General features: G+C 39.3%; 1 protein-coding gene across 1 annotated transcript in view; it reads right to left on the bottom strand.

Annotated features, from left to right (window-relative positions):
* DCAF5 (DDB1 and CUL4 associated factor 5) overlaps positions 1–22,998 on the bottom strand; it is a 69,855-nt gene that overhangs the window by 39,843 nt on the left and 7,014 nt on the right. Inside the window, exons 2-5 of the mRNA XM_082761294.1 lie at positions 19,434–19,577; positions 15,514–15,550; positions 13,975–14,114; positions 9,573–9,702 (exon numbers count right to left, since the gene is read on the bottom strand). Coding sequence (XP_082617420.1) covers positions 9,573–9,702; positions 13,975–14,114; positions 15,514–15,550; positions 19,434–19,577 — 451 coding nt within the window. The remainder of the gene's footprint in view (positions 1–9,572; positions 9,703–13,974; positions 14,115–15,513; positions 15,551–19,433; positions 19,578–22,998) is intronic.

The following is a 22,998-nucleotide window of genomic DNA, read 5'->3' as shown; positions in this document are numbered from 1 at the left end:
AAACCCAGATGTATCCTGGGCTGCACCAAAAGCAGCATGGCCAGCAGGTTAAGGGAGGCAGCTCTCCCCTTCTGTTCCACCTGGAGCACTGCCTTCAGCTCTGGGGCCTTCCTTTCTTTTGAGAGGAAGAGTGGCAGGATCTAAGGTGCTCCCTGCAGAAGCACCATCCAGTCTTGAACCAAAGCTTTTGCCTTCCAGTACATACAAGAAGAATGCAAACTGGCACATAAACCTACCTAAATGTAACTCTAACCACAGCTCTGGTCCCATCAAGTTGTTCCACCACAGCTTCCTATGAATTTATGTTTCAACAACTAATTCCCATGTCTTACAACAGGGTTGAACCAAGGCGTGTGTACATTTAAAACAGGCACCAAGTGAGGGAGGCCTTCATACCATACTGTTCTAGTTAACTCTTAAGTAAGGTTATGTCAGATAAAGGTGGGCAAGAGTACCAGGCAGTATCCAGCAGACTTGCACACTTATTGGAAGTGTTTCTAGATTAGGTGTTATTTGGCACTCACGCCAGCAAAGATTGCTTACTTCAGAATAAAAATATTTAGCATTAAATTCATTGATTTACATCTCTTGCAACTTTAGAGTAGCACCTCTGTCCTTAAAAGATAAAGAAGCACCAACCACAAAGAAAGAGTCCATATGCAGCGAAGTGCTCTGCCCAGCAGAAATACAGCTTGTATAAAGCCTTAATGGTTGTAACCATCTCTCTTTGCCCAAAGTCAAAAAGGTTTATTTGAAAGCACTCCCTTTTTTCTTCAGTGGCTCTCATCTCAGAGATGTAATTTGATTTTGGCTAAAATCTGTGGCAAACAGTTTGTGAATTTATTTATGGTTGCAATGAAGAAAACACATCCAATGCACATTCCACAAAAATACCACCCCTCACCATAACCATTCAACGGTTCCTTCAACATACCCCAAAGATTTCCATAAAAGGATAATTATCCGTAAACATCAACAAAAAAAATCACTGTCTATAACAAAAAGAAATGTTTAATAATGGAAACAAATAGGAAAAAAAATATCTAACCTTATATTCTGTGCCATGTGAGGCAAATACACCAAATCAGAACTGGGTCAGGAGAGAGCCTCAAATTCTAGGTTGAGACAAAAATCATTTGAGCTGTCTCAGTACTGCAAAACAGATGAGGATGCGAGAAGTATGGGGGGTGAGGTGAGTTGTATTTCCCAAGCAGTGAGAGAGGATAAATAATTATTGAAACTATTTTAAGTTGTATGGTTGACCTATACTGGTGAGTGCCTATGCTGCATTTAAAATTTATGTTGCAACCTAGCTATATGAATTATTTTAAACAGCATAAAAATAGTCAAAATTCACAACAAATAGTTCTACTAGAAGGGAAAGAAATGACCTGATGATACACACATTTTTTCTTCACTCATTAATGCAGTGCTCTGCTCAGAGGAGGACTACCAGAGGTCTCAAAACAGAAACACACAGCACATTTTTATTGCACTGAAATAATTAAAACTGGTAGTTGGAGATTCAGTGATACAGAGGAATTTCTTCTCCATCTGCAGGGGCTTTGATAATCCTAAACCATGTGCATTACAAGTGATTAGTAGTATCACAGGCTTCCTTGCTTTACATGCAGGGTCAAAATGCAAAACAGTCATAGAAAAACCTTAAATCTTCTCATATTCCTGGCATCCCACTCCTGCAGACCTCACGTATTATCATATCAAAAACCTGTAAGGATGAAATAATTACAGCCAAAGATCCTACTTTGAAAAAAAATTTCCAGTCCACCAACTCTAGCCTCTGAACAGTCCCAGCCTCACTAAATTTGTTGTCAAAAGCAAACCCTGTGGCTACCCACTGGACTAATATCCCATGCAACATAACCATGAACAGTGCAGGACCCCACACTTGTAATTCCTGGAGCTGGGTATATTTCAATCAACACACCAGACATCCTGGTAACACAGAGATAAAACTAGGTGACAGCTACTTGTTAGAGAGAAATCAGGAAGGTAACCTGGAAAGCATAACATGCAGCATGTACATGAGCATTCCTCAGAAAAGAACTGCTACCTTTGTTCTTCTGGCATCATTTTTAAGGATCAAATAACAGGGCCAGGTATGAGCCTAGAAACTAAAACTGATAACTGCTGGAGATCTGCATCTATGGACTCAGCTATGATACTAGCTAAGGACTTATAAAATATTCCCTGCTGCCACACTGGTTCTCCATAGCCCTCTCTGTTTCACAGGCTATAAATATCACCACCTGTGGCACAGGCAGAGCTGAAAATACTCATCCATCTCCCTTTCCTCCTCCCTCCTCAGCCACCACCACCAGAATAAACCACACCTCTATTCAGAGGTACTACCTCACCCTCTCCTGCAAAGATGCTCTGCCTGACGTGCATTTAACTCACACTGCCTCTAGTCCTGACAGCTGCCACTTCTATTTCACACCTGACAAAGGACTTGTGAACTTCAAAGACCATCACGCTTTTTCAGTTACATGTCAGTATGTCAATCCAACATAAATCACCTGCAGGACTTCTACATCCTTAGATTTTGATGGATAGAGAGATATTCCATATTCCATACAAAGAAGTTATGTTTTAACCTAATAAAGCTATTAGCACAGAGATAACATCTGAAAATAATCAGAAATTTTATATCCATAACGAATAGACTTGTTCTCATCATCTCTACTATTCACTGGGCCCTTCCTGAAAAAAAAAAAAAAAAAAGGGGGGAAAAAAAAAGGAGACAGGCATGGAGTGGAAAAAGGAAGAACACAAGAGTACTTAAAAATATCTGGAGTTACACAGTCGTTGGCTGAAATACATAAGTGAAGTGACTTGCTGAGTTGCCCCCAGCAGTTCTGTAACAATACAGATCCACAATACATTTTTGCTGCAAACAGTTTGTGATGCACAGAACTGCCTTTTTTGCCTACCTAAAACAGGCACAGCTTCTAGGCTCCATCTAGCGTTGTAAGTGCCTTACAACAGCCTCCTCACTAATCGAGAACATATTTAAGCTTCTCACCACGCTATTTTTAAAGAAGAAACAAAACAGCTGGTTGTGGTTTAACATCCATCTGAACAAAAGACAGTATTAATACACTAAAAAAAAAATGAAAAATTAGTTCCAGAATCACCAGCCAACTCGTAATCATGCTGGATTTCTATTAGTTCTGTTTTAAGAGTGCCTCCTATGCTACCTTTGATGAGCCAACCCATTGCATTTAGATCTTATTAGCAGGCTTGTGAAGGGGGGTGGCAGGAATCTCAGTTGCTGCACTGAGAAAATCTGAGACAGATGAGGAGATACCAAGCTGTGAATGAACTCTGAAAAAAAAAAGCAAAATGAATCAGTCTCTGTATCTCAACGAGCAAGAGCAATCAAATTATGATTATTTGAAGTGAGCTGAACTTTTCACAATTCAGAGCTGTGCAATTGACCCTAAATGCTCCTGTGCACACCAAGAAAAACTCTCTTTTCAACTACCTTCTTCACTGTTGTAGCTGAATAGTGGTTGAACTTGAAGCACTCCCAGCTTCCCATCAGAAAGTTAACCACTTCCTTAGTATATGACTAAACTCTACTCTTAATCAGGACATTTTTTTTCCCTAGCCCTAAGAATACTTTATTTATAATTTGTAGAAGGTGCTTAGAGCTGCCTAAAAAAGCAGATAAAACTAACTCTCCTGGCTGGAGGCATATAACAGCTGGCAAGAAGCCACACTCCTGTAACTCAAGTCGAAAAGAACTGTGTATTTTGGAGAAAAATCCTCAGATTTTTGAGGATAGGTAAGTAGATACAGCTCATTTGTTTCTAACAAATGGTGAAATCTGTATCCAAAGTCACTAATCTCCTCGTTTATCATCGCTCCATTCAATATTTTGAATCACCACAGAACACTATTAACTTGACAATTTTGACATACTGACGCCTTCCCTAATAAGGTTACAAAAAGGAATTGAAAATAAGACCCTTAGCGACAGTGCTTATACCACAGTGATCCGTTCAGCACTAAGTTGTGGCTACCCTTGCATTTGTGTTCAGTTAGAAGGGTGGTGGAGGAATACAAATGGGAAGAGGGGAAGAGGGTTTTTAGTGTTTGGATTTTTGAGGTGACATTCCTTGGAGCAACGCTGCTAAGTAGCTATATTGCAATCCTATCCATGTGGCATCAAGGGGCTATTTGTGGATGTTAATTTACTTTTGGTTACAGTAAGTGGAGAAGAGAAGCTCTGGTCTCTTCCCACTTCCAGGTGCATGATCCTACTGTTGCGAAACTGTTGCAGAAAGTCATTAAAATGCGATTATACAGTCACTAGTTACATAAATGGAGTGATCAGTATGGATGCCAGGTTTTGTAAGCTACAAGAATTTTGAGCTTCAAGGTCTTTAAGAGCACTTTTACTCCTCTAAACTGAATAGAAAAGCTTTTAAAACGTTTTTTATTCTCTCTGCCTTTAAGACACTAAATCGGAGTTTTCAGAAGCACCAATTAGACACAGTTTGAGTTGATGAAATGTTTTGACCAAGTTGAGCTTCCAGAAATGGTGACCTTTGGAGACAATTAAATTCAATGCCCCTGAAAATTTAGAGCTTTTAGTTTAAAACTGCAGTCAATTATCTGTATTTTATCAGCTACCATACAAGTTATGAAACTAATGGCAAACCATTATTTTTCTGACAATGCATCATATCTAACTGATCAATATTAAACTGTACCTCACTTGAGGAGCCTTTGCAGATTAAAACCAGAAATTTTACATTAAGCCTGATTCCCTTCCAATGACTGAAGGCCAGCTGAATCCTGTGGGATCAACAAACCTCCCCTGGCTTGAAGAATATCTGAAGAGTATTCCTGTGCCACTGCTGTTGGCTGTAATACATGGTAAGTGAAAGTGTTGCTAGCTACAGTGCTACTACTGGCCCCAAACAGCTGGTGTTCAGACTTCCAGGCTTTTGATTTGCTTTCTGGATTTTGCAGGGGAGCAGCAGCAGGATTCCCCTGAACAGTCTCTAGTTATAAGGAAAACCAAGTAGTGCCTGTATCAATTTAACCCTGCTCCATCCGATACCTGACAGATGGAACAGTAGTTTTGGGAAATGAGAGCTGCATCATCAGTTTAAATGAAGTGCTTCACTAGCAGCAAATTAACTACTTATACCCATTTCACCTTTCTTGTGGCAGAGTGCTGCAGACATACATAAGCCACTGGAAGTTACTATTTTGGCAATCCGCAGCAAATTTCTAGGTATGTACACTTCCTCCCCTTCTTTTTAGCCACTTAGCCTCTGATCATAACCCCACTACTGCACACTAGGACAAAACACCCAAAGTTTGCCTGACCTAGGTCGTTTCTGCTAGCACCACAGGCAAAAGGATAGGATAGGACTGAAACGTTCCCACAATGGTCACAGTATGGTGAAGGATTACTCTGGTACTGAAAAAACATGGAATTTCCCTTAACAGCTTGGAGCATAAAATAGATTCCCTCACAAATGAGCTTCATGCACAGAATAGAAATAAAAAGATAGTCATGGGAAGAGATAGATATACCTAGCAATTTTACACTATCATTATATACTGCTGTACTCAACAATCCCAGCAAGTTAATACTTCTACGCTGTATCCCAGCAAAGCCTCTATTCCCTTTATCCTTCTCACACCTCATACAGTGTTACATTTTCTTGGATCCCGATAACAGCATCAAAGAAAGAAACCCGCAGAGAAGCAAGAATTTCCACCATTAGCAGAGCCTTGACAATGAGAAAAGCAGCTGATGGGGTTACCCTCCTTGCTGTGCTGCTGTTCTGCCATGCAATTATAGAGGCAGCTTCCTGTTTATCCCGAGATTATGGAGAACCTCAAGGCTCTTTAACTCCTTCTCCCTATAAAATTTCTTAACAGCCCTATAAAATTTCTTAACAGTGTTTTGGAACACATCTTACCTGAAACTATCCTTTCTTTTTAGTATTAATACAAATAGGGAAAATAGACAGAAATTCACTCATGTACCAACTTCAGTTCTATGTAAAGTCTATTTAATACTGTACTTAACAGCACTATGTGGATTATTTCACTCTTAAGAGAGTTTTTTTTTTTTTTACTACAAATATATTTAAATTTAATGTATTTTCTCTGGAAGACACTAGAAAAAAATAAAACCCACTGACAAAAACCTGAATTTTTTTTTCCTTTTTTCATAGCGTTTGGAACAAGGATTATATCTTAACTGATCTACACATTAATAGAATGTTTCCTTATAATACAAAGTGGATTGGCCTCAAATGTGTTGAAAGTAAAGTTATGTATTTCCAGATTATTAAACTAGATCTCTCAAGACAAGTGGAAGCTTTGACAAATGCTTTGGAACTGTTAGAAAAAAAATAAGATGCTAAAAATCTGGTTTAATTTGGTTAAATCTGACTGACTGGCTTTGGCAGCCCACCAGCACAACACAGACATCTCACTCTGAAGATTTCTCTTTCTTGAGAGTTTCTTGGTAACAAACTGTAGTAGCACCAGAGTGCTTTAGGCCATTTTCTTTCCCACCACCAAGAATACCCTCTTTACCATGCTTTGGGCATACATGTACCTCTGGTCATGCCACGGAATAAAGTTGATTGCTGTCCTGGAAAGTGACAGCTGAAAGCAGACTGTTTTCACCTGCATTCATTTAACCTTACAGCTTCCTCAGCCCAAGTCTGAGGCTCTAAGTATCATCTACTCTAAGCGGGGCAGGGTTGTCCCTTACTGTTCTCTTTCCTGTTTCTGAGCCCTCTAGGAGGAACAGGCTTCAGGCAGAAAACATGTACCTGTTATACACCATGCAGCAGACCTACTTAGTAGGTGCAAATGCTATAAGACTTCAGTGCTTAAGGATCAGCTGCATGTTATACACAGTGCACATCCACCAGTAAGTACCGTAAGGATGTTGTAAGCGTTCCCTTACACATGGAAAAAGTGGCGTGGCCTACCCACCCAGGAACTTCAGCACTATTATTGCAAGGTATGATGTTTCACCACCGCTATTTAGCTTTTTAATTGGAAAGATTTACTTTGATCAGATTAGAACCAGAAGAGGGTAGCTCTTGTCCATCAGATAAGTGTACAAGCTTCCACCCATTTAATTCATTCAAGGCCTTCAGTCAAGTTATAACATAAGGCACCCTTTCCCTTCCCCTTTCATCATTTAAAGAAAAGACTTTAGAATTCAGATTTATCAAAAGTTATCAAGTCATTCACATACTGGTTCTAAACCTGAAGAAATACAAAATACTTGCTAAGAAGCATCACCAATGAAATTATGCTATAGCTATTTTGTATTCGGCATTAGAAAGAACAATGCCACACTACAAGTAAAATCCATGTCCTTAAATGTGTGCACACAGACTGTCCCATACACACACAATTGCCCCTAACAAGCCTTTTGCCTTAGAGTTAAAACTGAGGAAGAAGGCATGACAGCATCTAGACAGGAGATCTTCAGGGTTTCTATGACCTGACAGCTGCTACCACACCCAAACAATAACTTATCAACCCTTTTTAATGTTTAAGCTGAGAAACTTTTGGATAATCAAAGTCTTAACGAGAATAACAAAAGTATCAGAAAGCAGCTATTAAAATTTGTGGGAGAAGAATTCCTTTCTCTAGTGATCTGCTTCTGCATTTATCAGAGGCAATACCTGCATCCTTTGAAATAGGTACTTCCTCTCTCCATTCCCTTTAACCTTTCCAGTCACATGTATCATTCCATTTCACTTTGCTGCCCAAATGAAAGGCTTCACCTAAATTTTGCATCTGTGTATAATTTCTATTAAATATAAGCTATAGCACTATTCCAACATAATCCTATCTATGTTTGTACTCTGAGAGCAAATGCGTGAAGGAAAGTGTTTTGGCATAACTCCCCTTCAAAATGAGAGCAACCTTAACCTCTGGAAGTTCTTAAATCACAAAGTTGAGGCACAAGCAGAAAAAAAAAAATAATAAAAAAAAAAATAAATCCTGCAGGAACAGTACAAAGCTAGCTACCTTGTAAAGAGGACACCAAGTTTATGCATATTAGTTCATAAGGAAAAAAACAGCATGAATGCAAATTAAAATGATAGAAACTTTATGGAAACAAACAAGAAACTTTTGTTTTGTTTTAAGAAAGAAATAAACCTAACAACTTGAATTTCTCTCCCTCTCTCCAGGGAGTGATGAACAGTTTGCTGTCAGAAAGCTAAGACCTACACAAAGGGTTTGACAGGGATAAGAGGAAAGTGTCTAGGCTATCTTCTAACTCCCTTCCAGTTTATTTTATTCAATCCTAAATGCAATAGCAGAATTTACAACAGCTGACAACAAGGGCTCTGACAAAATTTACAAATATGAGAGACTTCTAGAGCCATGAGCATCAGCAAGCAAATACCAATTCAAATTTAAAAGCAAAAGGCAATTCAAACCAATAATGTTTACAACTTAAGAATAATAAGCCCCCTTGAAATTCTAATTTGGTTGCTATTATAGGGGATGTTTAAACATTTTGATTTTTTTTTTTCAACCAGTTATAATTAACTCCAAATGATATTGTTTTTTCTGTCTGTACAATACAAAGCCAAGAAGTATTTTTAGTGATATGCATCTTCTCGATATTCTGAGAAATTTGTTGATAAAGGGAGTGTATGTTATGGACGATTTTAAATAACTGAGGCTACTATATCATAAAACAACTACTATCTCTTTCCTCCTCTTTTCACTTCCTTTGTAATTATTCTGTTTCCATTTATAACTGGAAATGTGGAAACAAAAGCTGGAGATAAAATGGATAAACATTTTCTCTAAATGTTCAACTTTTTTTCTGATAGTTATGAAGAAAAAAGGAAATTGTTTTCAAAAATTTAAAGACAAAAAAAAAAAAGAAAAGAAAAACCTCCAACAGAAGCTTAACCTCTCATTCATTTAAAATTCTGGTATCTGGCATTGCATAAGCCCATTTTAGAACCCAGTCCAGTTAGTAGCACTCCGTACTGCAAACTTATCTCTTAAGTTGTCAATTTGTTTAAAAACCTATGCACTCATGCAGGCACGTCATTTAGCCAAGCTGACTCTCCATCTAGGGAGTCATAAAATGCTGAGTAAAAAGCAGACTTGACCAGCCACTGAAAACTAAGCTGGGTAGAAAAAAAAAATAAAAAACTGTAAAAGGGGTGGTGCCCCCACCATGTTTTTTTCCAGTTTTAGTAGAAAGATGCTACATGTAATGATGAGATCTTGACAACATCAAGGCATCTGTGTTCATCCTGCAGTGGTGAGGCCAAGCAGACTTTCACAATGTCACTTACCTTAACATTGGAAAAATCTAGCCCCACTTTGAATCAAATTAGATAGTATGTGTAAAGAAGGGCAATTATGCAAAATAATTTAATTCAGCATTACTAACATTGCTGTTAACTTGATTCTGCATCTTCTCTTCCCATTGCATGCTCTGACTTAAAAGGAGTGGCATGCCATCGCTTCTCAAGAGAGAAATCACACAGCCTAAGACCAGGAGAGACAGATCTTACCTCTGAGGTTTACGAATATCCCAGAGTCCCACACCTTCCTTAGAGTTGGCTGTAGCCAGCAATCTGGGCTCTACCGGATTAAACATCACACTGTGAAAGGCTGATGGGTAGTGTGCCAAGCAGAAGGGCTCTGTTGAAAAAGTTGTGATTTCAGACATAAGAACAAACAAAGCGTACAACTGTTTGATGCAATGAGTTTGGCAGCTTAATATGGAAACAGCATAACAAGATTTGAAGATACGGAGACATGTTCAAACCGTTTCTAGAGCTGACACATCCAAAGCAATATAAAAACCTGAAGTTTTAGAACCCACCCACACGTACGTTAACTTTGTCTAAATATGGAAAAGGACAGAAACTGGATTTCAAGACTTCATTTTGCTTATGGAAGGTTGTCACAGTATGAAACTAGGCACTTGCAAAGATTAAATATTTGACTTTTCTCATGGTTCATGACCAAATGGTCATCTAAGAAGGGCCACAGGGAGGACTTCTGAAGGCTTACTAGCAAAGACCACGTCTGAAGCCTCCACAGCCACTGATGATCATCCGAATTGTAAATGTAGCAGTGACTGCTTACACTGGAGAATATTGTTACATAGAGTGAGAGAAGCTTGTATGGAACTCAGCTCTAAAAGCAATCTACCAAACCCTGGGGAAAACAAAGCCTCTTAAAAGTGTTATTCAGCAACTGTGTAAGTATGCAAGAAAGGGGGCTTCTCTTATATAAAAACATTAGCAGTTACCTTTTGCTATTCATACACACAGTTAAAAAACAAACAAACATGCTCATCCAGGCTCTCTTCCTCTCATCTTGATTAGGATGAGACAAGCAAGGCTGTGCTTGGCCTGCTACCCTGCCCTATTCATTCCATCACAACGTTGCCTCCATGAAGAATGGGAAAGAGCCTTCACTTTGTCATCCTTCTCTCTCTTTCTGCTAGCTTTATGGCTTTAGGCACAGCCGAAGTCTCTGGTGTGTATGTTTTGTGGCACGCTGCCATTCTGTCATGCAACTAGGAAACAAGATCATGCCAGACTTCGCCATTCACTACGCCATTCAGCAACTACCGCATTGCTCACGTGTCTGGGAGACTGCTGCTGCCCTTGTTTGGGACACTGTGTGCAGGCACCTTTAGCCTTGCATTCTTCATTTTCTTTCCTCATATCCCTCATTAAGACATACAGTACTCCCAAATTCACAACACCTGAAACTACTGCCTATCAAACAACTGAGACAGAATTAATACGTACCTGTCCTGCCCCCATCTGTTTCCTCCCCTTGCTTTATTACAAGCTTAAGGCAGGGACATTTCTTTTCAGTATTCATTTAGCAGACATCAAAACAATGGTCTCAGACCACAGCTGAAGCTCCCTGGTGCTATTAATTATCATAGGAGGTAGAGGTGAGGGGAAGAACAGGAGCAAACTTTTGTTCTGCCAGCCTGCTCAAAGACTTCAAGAGATGGCTGTTGGTTTTATAGCAGTTCCAAATAAGGTTTAATATCAACACCGACCTACATTAGCATCACCAAATTGGATCCCTGCTGACATGTTGCTAAAATGGCAGCCCCCACTGGAAAGCAATGGCACGTATTAGCTGAGTAGAGACTGAAGCAACGCGATTGCCAAATAAATGAGTTGGTTTGGTTATTTTAAACTGAACTTTAAATTTGTGCATGCTTGCTTAGTGAAGTCATTGTCACTAATTACTGGTGTCTTCCTTCACACCTGTATTATACACAGCCCGGAATCACAGTGTTCTTCTAAGATTTTGAAAGTTGCCTTTCAGTCTGTCAAATTAAAGACTGATTACAGCAGCCAAACTAATGGGGCACAAAGTCACTAATGAAAAATAGGGGGCTTACTTTTGTTACTATTCTTTATGCTCATTTCACAATTGTAGCTCTTAAATACCAGGGGACAAAAATGCTTCTCAAAGGAAAGTTCAACAGAGTCTCTTCCATAAATTAAATGCAGGTTTATAAAAGCTACTGCTTACGTCACTCAGCAGAGGAACACAGGGATGGACGTAATGCGCTATTTTGAACCAGGAGCTTATTTGCAAGATCCTAACGTATTAGCCAGTGTAACTAACTACACTCATACTGGCATGCACAGCGTGCATTCCCATGACAACACCACTGCAGACAAGGAGATTACCCCAGTGACAGGCATCTTCCTGTAGGAAATACTGGCAGGGCTCACCTCTAAATGCTGACCTGGGGCTCCTATCCTAAGTAAGTGTACAAAAGCTCTTTGTTTAAAATTCAGGGAACCTATGACACTACTCCAAAGAACCCCACACGTACCACAGCTAAACCTTCTTCATCCTATTTTCACTGGTGCAGACTTCTCATTCAAAGACTTAGTAAGGCAGTACCAAGGTTTAATTGCATCTTTTTATACAATTTTAGAAGCTTTGATAAGATTGGACATCATCTTAGGATACTGAACAAGTTCATACGGATGCATTTAAGCAGTGACCATTTCCACCACCTGTTGACATCCAGTCACCAAAGGTAGCTCTCCTAACAGAGATCTTTACGGTGCAGAGTTCAGGAAAAGGCCATAAGTGAACATTTTGCCATTTCTAATTTGGAAGTCATATTTATTCAGTGTCTGGTCTAATCACTTGGATATTATGAAAACAGAAAAACAGGGATGAAATGAGACTTGGATTTACTAAAGATAGAATCATCACATCAGATTAATTTGATCTCTGTCCTTGATAAAAGTAGTGAACTTATTATTCAGGGGAAATGTGGCAGAACTAATCAGGACTAATTTCAGATGTGGCACGGTATAAAGTTTAGCTACAGGCAGCTGGGATTAGCAAAGGGAGTTGGAAGTTGCATGGTAGGCAAGAAACTGGCTGGCGGGAAGACAATAGTTCCCTGTACTAGTAAGGGACTTCTGAGCAAGAGTAACGTCAGTAATGAGTTTCTCAAGGACTGATCCAGAGAAGAGACGTTACGGACATTTTTATTAAAGTCAGTTTCACACCTACACTGAACGTGTTCGCTGTTTTTTTGGCATGTTTTAATATTTTAATAAAATTACCAGATGGGACAGAGATAAAGGATACCACAACTGCACAAGAGAATCAAAATTCACAGTAAGACTTAAGACTACTGAAAATCGAATGCAGTGCTATTAGATTTAATTTTTATTTATACAAAGGCAACATGCCTGATGTAGGAAGGCATCAATAAGCAACCCACTCTGAGTATTCTGGGGTGGGGGTCATCAAGACAGACCTAGTTCTGGTCATGCTCGTTCAATAGGAGCCACTAGTGTCGTAAGGGCTAAAAGATTGCTAAAAGACTAGAAGTTATGTGTTGTTTCAGCTAAAAAAGCTAATTCAGTTAAACTGCAACTTTGACCCATTAATGCATGTGTACAAATTGCCACAAACAACTTTACTGTAAAAACAACAGAACCTACGAAGTGATGCAATTGCATTTAATCAGCTTACAAAAGAGATGCAACTTCATTTCAGCTATGATGGAAGGGAACCACATTCAGTACTCACACAGACTGCTCAGTTTTAAGTTATCAGCTTTGTGTTCTTTAGGATGGGGTGAATGCATAACTTAATTTACTGAAGTATTCCTGACGTACTTCTAGATTAAAATTTAGTTACTGAAGTATTCCTCTCCGAAATGTAAGTACAGTTCTAAATTGAAATTCTCCAGGAGAAAAACAATGACAACAACAAAAAAACCCACAGCCACCCAGATTGCAAGTGTTTCGATTTAGAAAACAAAGATTGAAGTAATAATTTAGCGTCTTCCCTGTTATCTCATAAGGGATCTAGGTTTCCATATAAATGCAAGAAATCTTTTTTTTCCCAGTCAGATAAATTGATTTTGCTCTCTCATTTCGAGTCCACACTTCACAAGAGAAACAGAAAACATTATGCATAAGAACAATTACCAGTGTCACAGGGAAATACATAGTTCACTTTGGAAAGTTTTTTCAATCAAAATAGCTTCCTAAACTTCCAAACAAACTTTTATCTCAGGGTATATACAAAAACAGTGTTTTAAAAGAAACATCTAATCCACATTCCTAATTGGTTTAAAGTTTAGCAAAACGTTTTTATTGAAGAAATGTGTCCTCCATTGTTTCTTTAACTCAAGTTAAAATCAATTCCATACCAGGTTCTATGCTACCCGGGGCTATATGCAGGTACTTTATGAAGCCATTCAAGACAGTAACACAGAACGGTAAAGATCAGGGCTTGCCTATTACAGTCCGTAAGAATTATCCATCATTTTCACCCTTCTCCAACATTCCTCATTTTGATTGTCCAGATAAACATAGCTTTTGCATTCCTTGGCTTGCCCATATCCCAAATTCTTCCTAAAATAATGATCTTTCCATCTGGAGATCTTACCTCCATGGGAAGATTCTCGGATGTCCCAGATAAGAACACGGCCATCATCTGATGAACTGGCAAAGATGTTATCATTTACTGGGCTCACTGAAAGGCCATATACTGCATCTTCATGGGCAAACACATCCAACGTCTCAGTGCTGGAAGAAAGACACACTATTATCATTCCTTCTTTTGCTACTGTTTTAAAAAGCAAGTATCTACAGCTTTATCTATGTGGTAATATTAATGACAAAGTTATCGTATCTTTCTAACAAGCCCCTTGCATTTAATTGGAATAAAACAAAAAAACCCACACCACCACCAACCACATGTATAGTGACCAAGATGCCATTCTACAGTTACACTTGGGAGGAGGTGATTGGAAAGGAAAAGAGGTCTGGGGACCTGCAGACCAAGTTATAGTACTTAGTCTGAAAACAAGATATATGTAGATTCATTAATACAGGCTTCTTTAAGTTCAGTTGAAGCACATCCAAGAGCAACACTCCATCTGGCTATATTTTAGGTTTTCTTGGTTCTCAAGGACAAACCAGAACTACAATTTCTCCCCCCCTCCCCTCCCCCATGTAGAAAAAGCAGCAAAAGAAAACAAAATAAAGAAAGTCCCCTAAGTGTCTAGCCCTCAGACATGGCACAGCTACAAAAGAGAAAAAAGAAAATAAAAAAATAAATCACCCACCCCACTTTTCCCAACCCTTTAGGTCACCTTAATTAGGCAGAAAGAGTGGCATGGAGAGCCCCAAAGTTGAAATATTAAGACAGAGATTTTAATATTGTTATATTCCTTTGGTAAAACCCTTTAAATAATATTTAAATTCCCCTGCAGAAATAAACTGTCCTTGCTTAAATCTGTAAAAGTACAGACCAAAATTTTACATTTAAATTTTCTACTTCAAACGTAAGAAGCAAAAAAGACATGGTATGCTATCTAGAGAGCTCCAATCAAATATATTACCACTACTATATTAATTAGATTTTGAGTAACAGCCTAATCTTGGTTAATCAAAGCCCAACTCTCAACTATTTTGCAGGTTTGGTTTTAAAAAAAAGTTGTAAAATAAATATGCTTCACATCAGCATGGAGAATCAAGAAGCTGTGAGCCAAAGTTTTAAAAGGTAACTGGCGCTTGGCCACCTAAATATCTTAAATACACCTATGTGAGTGTTTTGGGAAAAAAAAATAATCCCACACAAACAAAAATCCCACACAAAATAGAGCCTGTAAGTGCCACAATAATCTGGCTCTCAATCTTTCCAAAACCTAATATGCTGCCTGCAGGAGAGCATATGTATTTAATAATCCCTCTCGTTCCCAAGATCAAAATGATGCAGAAACCAAGTACTTTAAAAAATAAATAAATGGGGTGATGGGGAATACTTCATTCCAGATATGAGTTTAGATAAATAAAAAACATGTTTCAGGATTAAATCAGACTGTTCTCTTCTCCCAGACCATTAAGTTAAAACAAAATTGCCTCCAATGAGTTGGTATTAAGAGAGTTCACGAAGCAGTGGAAACACAAACTGTGTATTTACCTTTCAACATCATGGAGTATAACTTGCTCATCGTTGCCTATAAAGAAAAATATAAACATTTAACATCGTGTTCCAGTGGTTAAAAAACAACAAAAAAAAACACATTAGAGCAGAAAAATAAAAACATATATATATATATATGTATATATGTATTTTTTTAATTTAAAATTTCTATTTTGAAAACACAATTGAAAACAGAAAAGACCAGCACTGTTGCCAGGCGATCAGCACTGTGCTCAGCTTTGTGAAATGTTCCATGTGACATTTCCAAATGCACCAATCCATTCCACCTTCTACTGGTCAACAGATAACTTCTACTGAACTGTGTTATTGATCATGCCCTGGTCAGTTTGAGCTGGAGTTTTGGGACATTTGCAGTAAAGAGAAGAATATACTACAAAGCAGCAGAACACTTCTGACTCTCACATGCATGCATCTTTCTTCCTGTTAGAGATGCTTCCTAAGAAGATAATGGAGGATTAAAAAAAAAAAAAGGGTGCCGCAAGCAAAACGCATTGGGCTCGCGTGCCAAACGATGCCAGTTCATGCTGTCAGCCTTCAGAGTTTTGCAACTATTGAGAAGGTACAAACGTGACAGTGAAAATGCAATTTCTTCTGTATTAACAAAACCCAAACCAAGTACTCAGACAATCCTGTCAGTTTTCTTTGATCACAACCATTGACTACAACGGCAACTAACCACATGTATGCAGTCAAAGAGGATCACAGCTACCAAGTAATTCCACTGTCTTCTTCAGAGTTTTTCAAGTTATAGCAACAGAATAAATAGTCAGTGAAGAAACCAAAAATATAAATTTACCTAATTTGGCACCTCCTGGTTAGAAATATTTAAGGAGACAGATTCATATTTCATTCAGAAGAAAATAAGCAGAAAACCCAAAGTCATATTTTTGTGCTCAGTATAACTTTGTAGTTGTGGTGTCAAGCTGTGAAGCTTTTCCAGTGTACACCAAAGCCAGATGTTTATAAGGAGCAAAATTTCTTCTGCTATGAGTTTTAACTGTTCATATGACTCAGTTTCCATTTATCCTGTGTGCATTTCGATTTGTTTGTCCCAACAGAAGAAATATAAGAAAGTTTCTCCTTTACTAACGAAGTGTGAGATTTTCTACATCCACTTGCTCTTCGCATAGGCTCTCAGTTAAATTGTGCCAGCCTTAGATGACTGCAGTAGCTCATCTTTTCCATGGCACAATAAACGAGTCACTTATGTGTAAGTGTCCTTTGATCATTAATTGCAATGGAAGCTGTCCATTATACATTACAGGCTATGTTTATACCTAGTAAAACTACACTAGTGCCTATGTATTTCACCCATGAAAAATGTAGCCTAGTCTCTCCAGTGATGAAATTCCCCTTCAGTGGCAGGAAGGTGAGGAGCAGGAATCACTGTGCCTCGCTGTCCATACAGCACGGACAGGAGAATCATTCTAGCTGCCTGGCTTCAGGCCTCCAGCCATCACAGGATCAACCTCCCCTTCCATTACAAGTTCCAAAATGGGAAAAAAAGAAAGAAAAGAAAGGGGGCATGGAATAGCCACTGCTTCTCTGTGCTTTGTGCGTGGAAGGAGAAGGTAGTGACAAAGCTTAACCACAAACTGCTCAGTTGCTTCTGGTAAGGATTCACCCTTCACCCTGGTATTCTTCAGGGATGGAAACTTCCTTGGTATCTTCAGATTTCTCCCCCCTTCCCAGGATCACATGCAAACCACTATCCACTCAGTTCCTACCTTCCATTTTAGGATTGGCTCTGTGTGGTGCATGTTACACACGCACTCTTTGACATCAAGGAGGTTTGAAATTACTTGGATGGAATTCAATTTATACTGAATTGGAAAATCTTCTCTGCTATTAAGACATGCTTGACAGAAACGTCCTCAAACCCTAAGTCATTAGCTGATGGTAGTTTTGTTTACAGAACAAATGAAGTTCTGTGCCTCTTATGCTAGTTTCTACACTTAAAACCTAAAAACTTAAAAATTACAGTATTTCAACTTCCATGTTTTGAATGCAACTCCAACTGAATTTATTGAACAGAGGGGAAATCAACAGATCTTAGGACCCGCACTTCTTTCAGACCTTCTGAGGATCTCCAAGAATGTTGTTGAGTGATTAAATATAGTTAGCCCCATTTTACTGGAAGAGAGATGACAGATGGTACATCTAGGCCATGCAGCAAAGTGACTTTTTACATAGGATCCAAGAGTCAGCCTCACAGCCCCAGCAGATGAGCTCTGTGAATCTTGGTGGAGCAGATGAATAAGTTCCTGACTCCTCCAATGGAAATAATTTCTGGCAGAGGCACAGCACGTATGTGGACCAGAGGAGGAGAAAGAGATAAGCATGGCCAGTTTGTGCATCAGCTGTCACAGCTCATCGAGCCTGGCATCTTAGCAAAAATACACTATAATCATCAATACAAATCTCTAACTGCAGGTGTTAACTGCAGTGGCAAGGTACAGAAAAAAAATTCTGCTGCTCTTCCTGTGATAACTGTAGCCTCTGACAGCATGGCCCAATGGACAGAGGGTTGAGTTGGAAGTGGCAAGTACCATCACAGCTGCTCCAGCAAGATTTAGCACAGTTAATCTGTCAGTTCAGCCCTTGAATATTCATGTGAGCTTCCATTTGTCTAAATTCAAGCTAAAGCAAAACAGACTTCAGCCCAAAATTCCACTGGAATAACTACAGGCCTCAAAGAGAAACATCCATTCTGTAGACAGTGTGGATTGCTGTCTCTCATAAAATAAACAGCAGTCTCAAGAATCAGAAGACAGACATCAGTATTCAACATTCTTGTTTTTTCTCCACATCATCTTTTAGTATATCTGAATCATTTCAACCTTGAAATTTGACACTATCTTAAGCTTTGCTGTCTTTCCCCCACCCCAAGGGACATTATGGTTTTAATCCAGCATTAAAGCATGGGAAGTTTCCACCATTCCCATGTCCTTAGAACCAATTCACAGCATTGATTTGCAGTTCACAAATCTCAGTAACAAAGAAGCAGTGAAGGGCTCTGACCAAGTGGTCTCATAATACTCTACAATAAATCTAGCTGTGTGTTAACTGACATACTGATGAAAGATACAAATCCCTATCCTTCTGATAATCAGATCAGACATAGAAATAAAGTATAGCAGAAAAGGACAACGACTGCATTTCAACAGTCTTGTAAGCTTCCTTTCTCCTCTCAATTCAATTCTCCTTCCTATGTCAACACTTCAAAATCAAGCAATGAGAGGCAAAATGAACATAAATTCTAGGGATTTAGGTTCAGAACAAGTACATGTCCGGTTTATTTGTATTAGCTTTAAGACTAAATTAATCTTCCTGTTAAAATGTGGATTTATATACAAAAAGATGAAGAATATCAAGGACAATTTGAGCCTGATGTGCCAACAGCTGTAAGGGGCAGACACCTATTGAGGACTGAAATGAGATCTGAGGAAAAAGTGACCCACCAATAGATGGCAATAGTCCTTCATTAGCCATCTAAGAGTGCATTAAAATTGGTTAGTAGCAGCAGAGGTTTTCAAATATCAAACTAGAGTGCCAGGCAGGATGCAGCACGGCTAGGAGGGAACGACACAGATGACATTCCACAGTCTGTAGCGCAAGTAGGGGCAGGACTGCACCGAGGATTCTCACGATAGTTTGTGACACAATGCCCTTACATCAGGATTTGGAAAAAAGAGAAGCATAATGAGATTGAATATGTTGTGCTTGCTAAAGAATTCCCTGTTCCAAAAGAACCTTCATGTGCTGATTAAGGTCAGCTTCTAGGTACATAGGGGATTATGGAAAAGACCTTTCATATGGGGTAGGATCTCACTCATGGCTTCTACTCTAAGGCAATCACAGCTCAGACTCCTGTAAATCAGGCTGCTCTTCCTTACCTCCAGAGAACACCTTCGTATTGCCACTGTTGAAAGCCAGGCAAAAGATATTGGAGTGATGTTCCCCTTTCAGCTGAACTGGTTTGACTCGTGAGTGGATGGCTTCTTCCATATGCCACAGTAAGACGCGGCGGTCATCGCCTCCTAGAGGAGAGAAAGGAAACTTGAGTTACTGCTGGAGTCATGTGTAAATCGATGATAGCCAAATTATTTCATTCTGCAGCTACTCAAACAACAAACCAAAACAAAAAATTAGCATAAAGATTGTTGTACCTCGCAATGGGTTGGACACTTAGACAAGTATTTACATAAATATGACATGCAGTCAGGTATTCAATTAATATTAATGATAGCAGAGAAATCAGCAGGAAGAGTTTGGAACAAAAACCTGCTATTCTGCCAATACGTACTGACTACCTATAGCAGCCTGCAGACTCAGAATTTTGCTGGCACATAAAGTTCTGTAGCAAGCTGTAAATGAATGACATGCCAAAGTAACATATGCATGTTGGCAAGAATACTTCCAACCAAATCCCTGTTTACACCATTGCTTACACTGTTCGTGAAACAAGAACCTTCCCCCCCCAACAACAACCGTATCTCCACTATCAGTCTTTGCAACGCCTGTTCATAGCACTGGTTAGTTACAGGACTGAGGTATGGGGACAGAAAGACATTGCTGAAGACTCCTGAATGCTTCAGTATAGACAGTTATGTCATGCTTCTAGATCTGTAAAGGTTAAGGCAGATATTTCTGAGGTGAAGCTCCTGACAAAGAGGGTAACTGCAGAAAAGAAGTTCAAATGTCTCTCGTTTTATAGTTTTCTGCATTTTTTTTTTGGTAATAGTTTGCCTACTTGTAGTTCTCAGTTCAAAACTCTGTGCACAAATATATTTAAGTGCGTCCTTCTCTATCTGGTGAAGAGTCAGGAATAAAAGAAATATTAGACCATGTTCATGCTTTAATTGCATTAAACAACAGTTTGCCAGGAAGGGAGAAAAATCTTTCAACCTTTTCCAAAAATCTTTGTTTTTTTTTTTTTTTCCAAGATTCTGTTGTATTTGGTAGTGCTCTCAACATCAAATTTGGACGCCTTGTAAAATTCAAATAAAGCTTTTTCAACTGAAAATCAAAATGTTGTTATCCATCTTTAGTAACAAATGCAAGACAATGGCTCCGCAAGTCAGAAGTGCCACTAGAAACCTGCTCATTTCAGTTAAAACATTTTATTGCTTCTTTGCACAATCAAAAGCACAACCTGTGCCTCCTGAGCTCCTACCCTGCAGGAAAAAATCATGAAACAGAGACAAAAGGAAACTGAAATTAATTACTCTATGTTTTCCTTCAAGAAGAGGTAAATGCACGAGTGGAATGCATTGTTACTGTTAATCGGATTTCTTTACAATTTTCACATAATACGATGCTATCAGGAAGTTTGCCCATGGAACTGAGTTATGTCCAACATCCCTTAAGTTAATGGTCTCTCAGCCTTTAAGTCTCTTAAGAGATTTTATCCCAATCACTTTGATACACAGCACAGGTCTGCGTCACTCTTATCCATGCTCCGTGAAATTATTAATGTGTGTTCCTCTTTCTGATTTTGTACTTTACAGAGCAAACAACTAATGCGGGATAAGGAGATTTGCAATGAATTTGATAACTACTGAGAACAAGAGTCAAACGTGACAGCTCCAGAAGAACTCAGCACTTATGGTTAACTGATCTGGTAGGAGTTTGGATTCCTTTCTGTCCAGAAAAAGCAAAGAAAGTTCCTATTATCCCTAGTGATTACAGAGGAGTAGTAAGGGGACACTGAAACAGACAACTGGTGAAATAGATGACCACTCTAGTCACACTAAAATAAAGAAGTGATCGTCACACTTAAAGGGATCGCTTTCTGAAGCTGTCAACAGCCAGGTCTTAACGTTATCACTCCCTGGCACATGATTTAGCAGACGCTTGAGGTTGGTGAACACCACATTGCTCCTACCACACCGCATCGGCTGTCTTTCAAGACTTCTGCAAAAGCCATTTCAGAGCAAAACATATTATTAACACAGCGTTATTAATTGTTACCATAGCAAGCCAATTTGCAAAAACACTGCTTTAAGTGTACACATCCTCCTACCTGACACCACTGCTAGCTAAGGGTTTCATTTCAACAGCAAATCCTCATTCACTGTTACTACCCACCTGGTCCAGGCACAAACAAGAACAATGAAGATCAGAGATGAGAGCCCTGACTGTAGTTTCCAGCACAAAGCACAGCAGGAGACGGAGAAATTGAAGCCCATGCAGAAAGGCCTTTACTGTTGTGAAAAGTTGCCACAACTTTTTTTTTTTTTTTTTTTTTTAAAAAAAAAGTTCCTATTTCTTAGTGCCTGTTTTCTATGCCTCCTAACTGTTCCTAATGAATCTCAGCTCCCTGACAGAGATCTCCACGCCACTTTGGTACAAAAAAAGCCTCACTATTGCCCAGCAGTCTGCAAACAGCATTGCCTTTGCAGTGGCACATGTTTCACAGCTCAGGAGCTTACATGCTCTCCATGTACATGCAATTCTGTCCTTCTCCATCTCCAGATTGTCTTGCACACGCTTGTCTTTGAGAATGTCTACACCTCTGTTTCATGCCTCAGTTTCATTCCCCTTGTGCCCCAGTAAGACAAAAAAGCTTAATAAAATGAAAATGTTAACTGGGTTGGAAGCGTGTTCCCTTCTGCCTCCAATCCAGCTATCCCAGAAACACTTTGATTTAAGGCCAGCTCCACCAGAATCAAAAAATCATCAGAATATGAAGAAGGGAAGGAAGGGAGCACACAGATATAGGGATGGGTATACAGGGAGACACAGGTATACAGGGAAACTGCAAAGAAAACTTGAAGACACGGAAGGAGATGGCTGTGTAGGAAGGAACTACAATTCCTCAGACACAACGTGCATGCACGTTATCCAGCCAATATAAGATACAAGCCTGAGAAGTACAGCAAACTTCAGGCTTACAGCGTTTGTCCTGTATGGCTGGCCAGCAAATGCAGAACATTTCAGATGCTTTCTGTTCATGGTGGACTTACTGTGCACATTCACCAGCTCTGCAGCACGTGAAGCAGAAGCACTCAGCACTTTCAGGAAGCACCGGACCTGCTGCATAAACTGTGACACCTCTGCAACACTCCCCCTGAGAGACCACCTGCGTGTGGCTACCTGGTACAGCGCACAGACCACTAGCACCAGGCTTCCTACACTGAGAAACCTGCATGGATGGCCTCAGCTGAAGGCACCTGAGCCACCAGGGCTTCAGTTTGTCATTGCTGAGCTCATGAGCTCCCAGTCTGAAACTACCTTTCAGAAAGTTTCAGAGTTTAAGTGTTTTTGTTTCAGATTTCTGCAAAGAAAGTCATGTGGAGGTGCAAGAGGTACCTGAAAAGCATTAACATCAATTTTCAAAACAGCGCTATTGTAAAATCTTGAGCTACACAAAATCCTAATGCAATCCACTGACAAGTGTAGAATGGTGGCTGCAGTCACTTTCAGGTATATCCCAGCACTGCTTTATCAGCTTATGAC

Source organism: Aythya marila, assembly GCF_965140915.1.
Source record: "Aythya marila genome assembly, chromosome: 5".
NCBI lineage: Eukaryota > Metazoa > Chordata > Aves > Anseriformes > Anatidae > Aythya > Aythya marila.
This window is presented reverse-complemented; position numbering and strand designations above follow the sequence as displayed.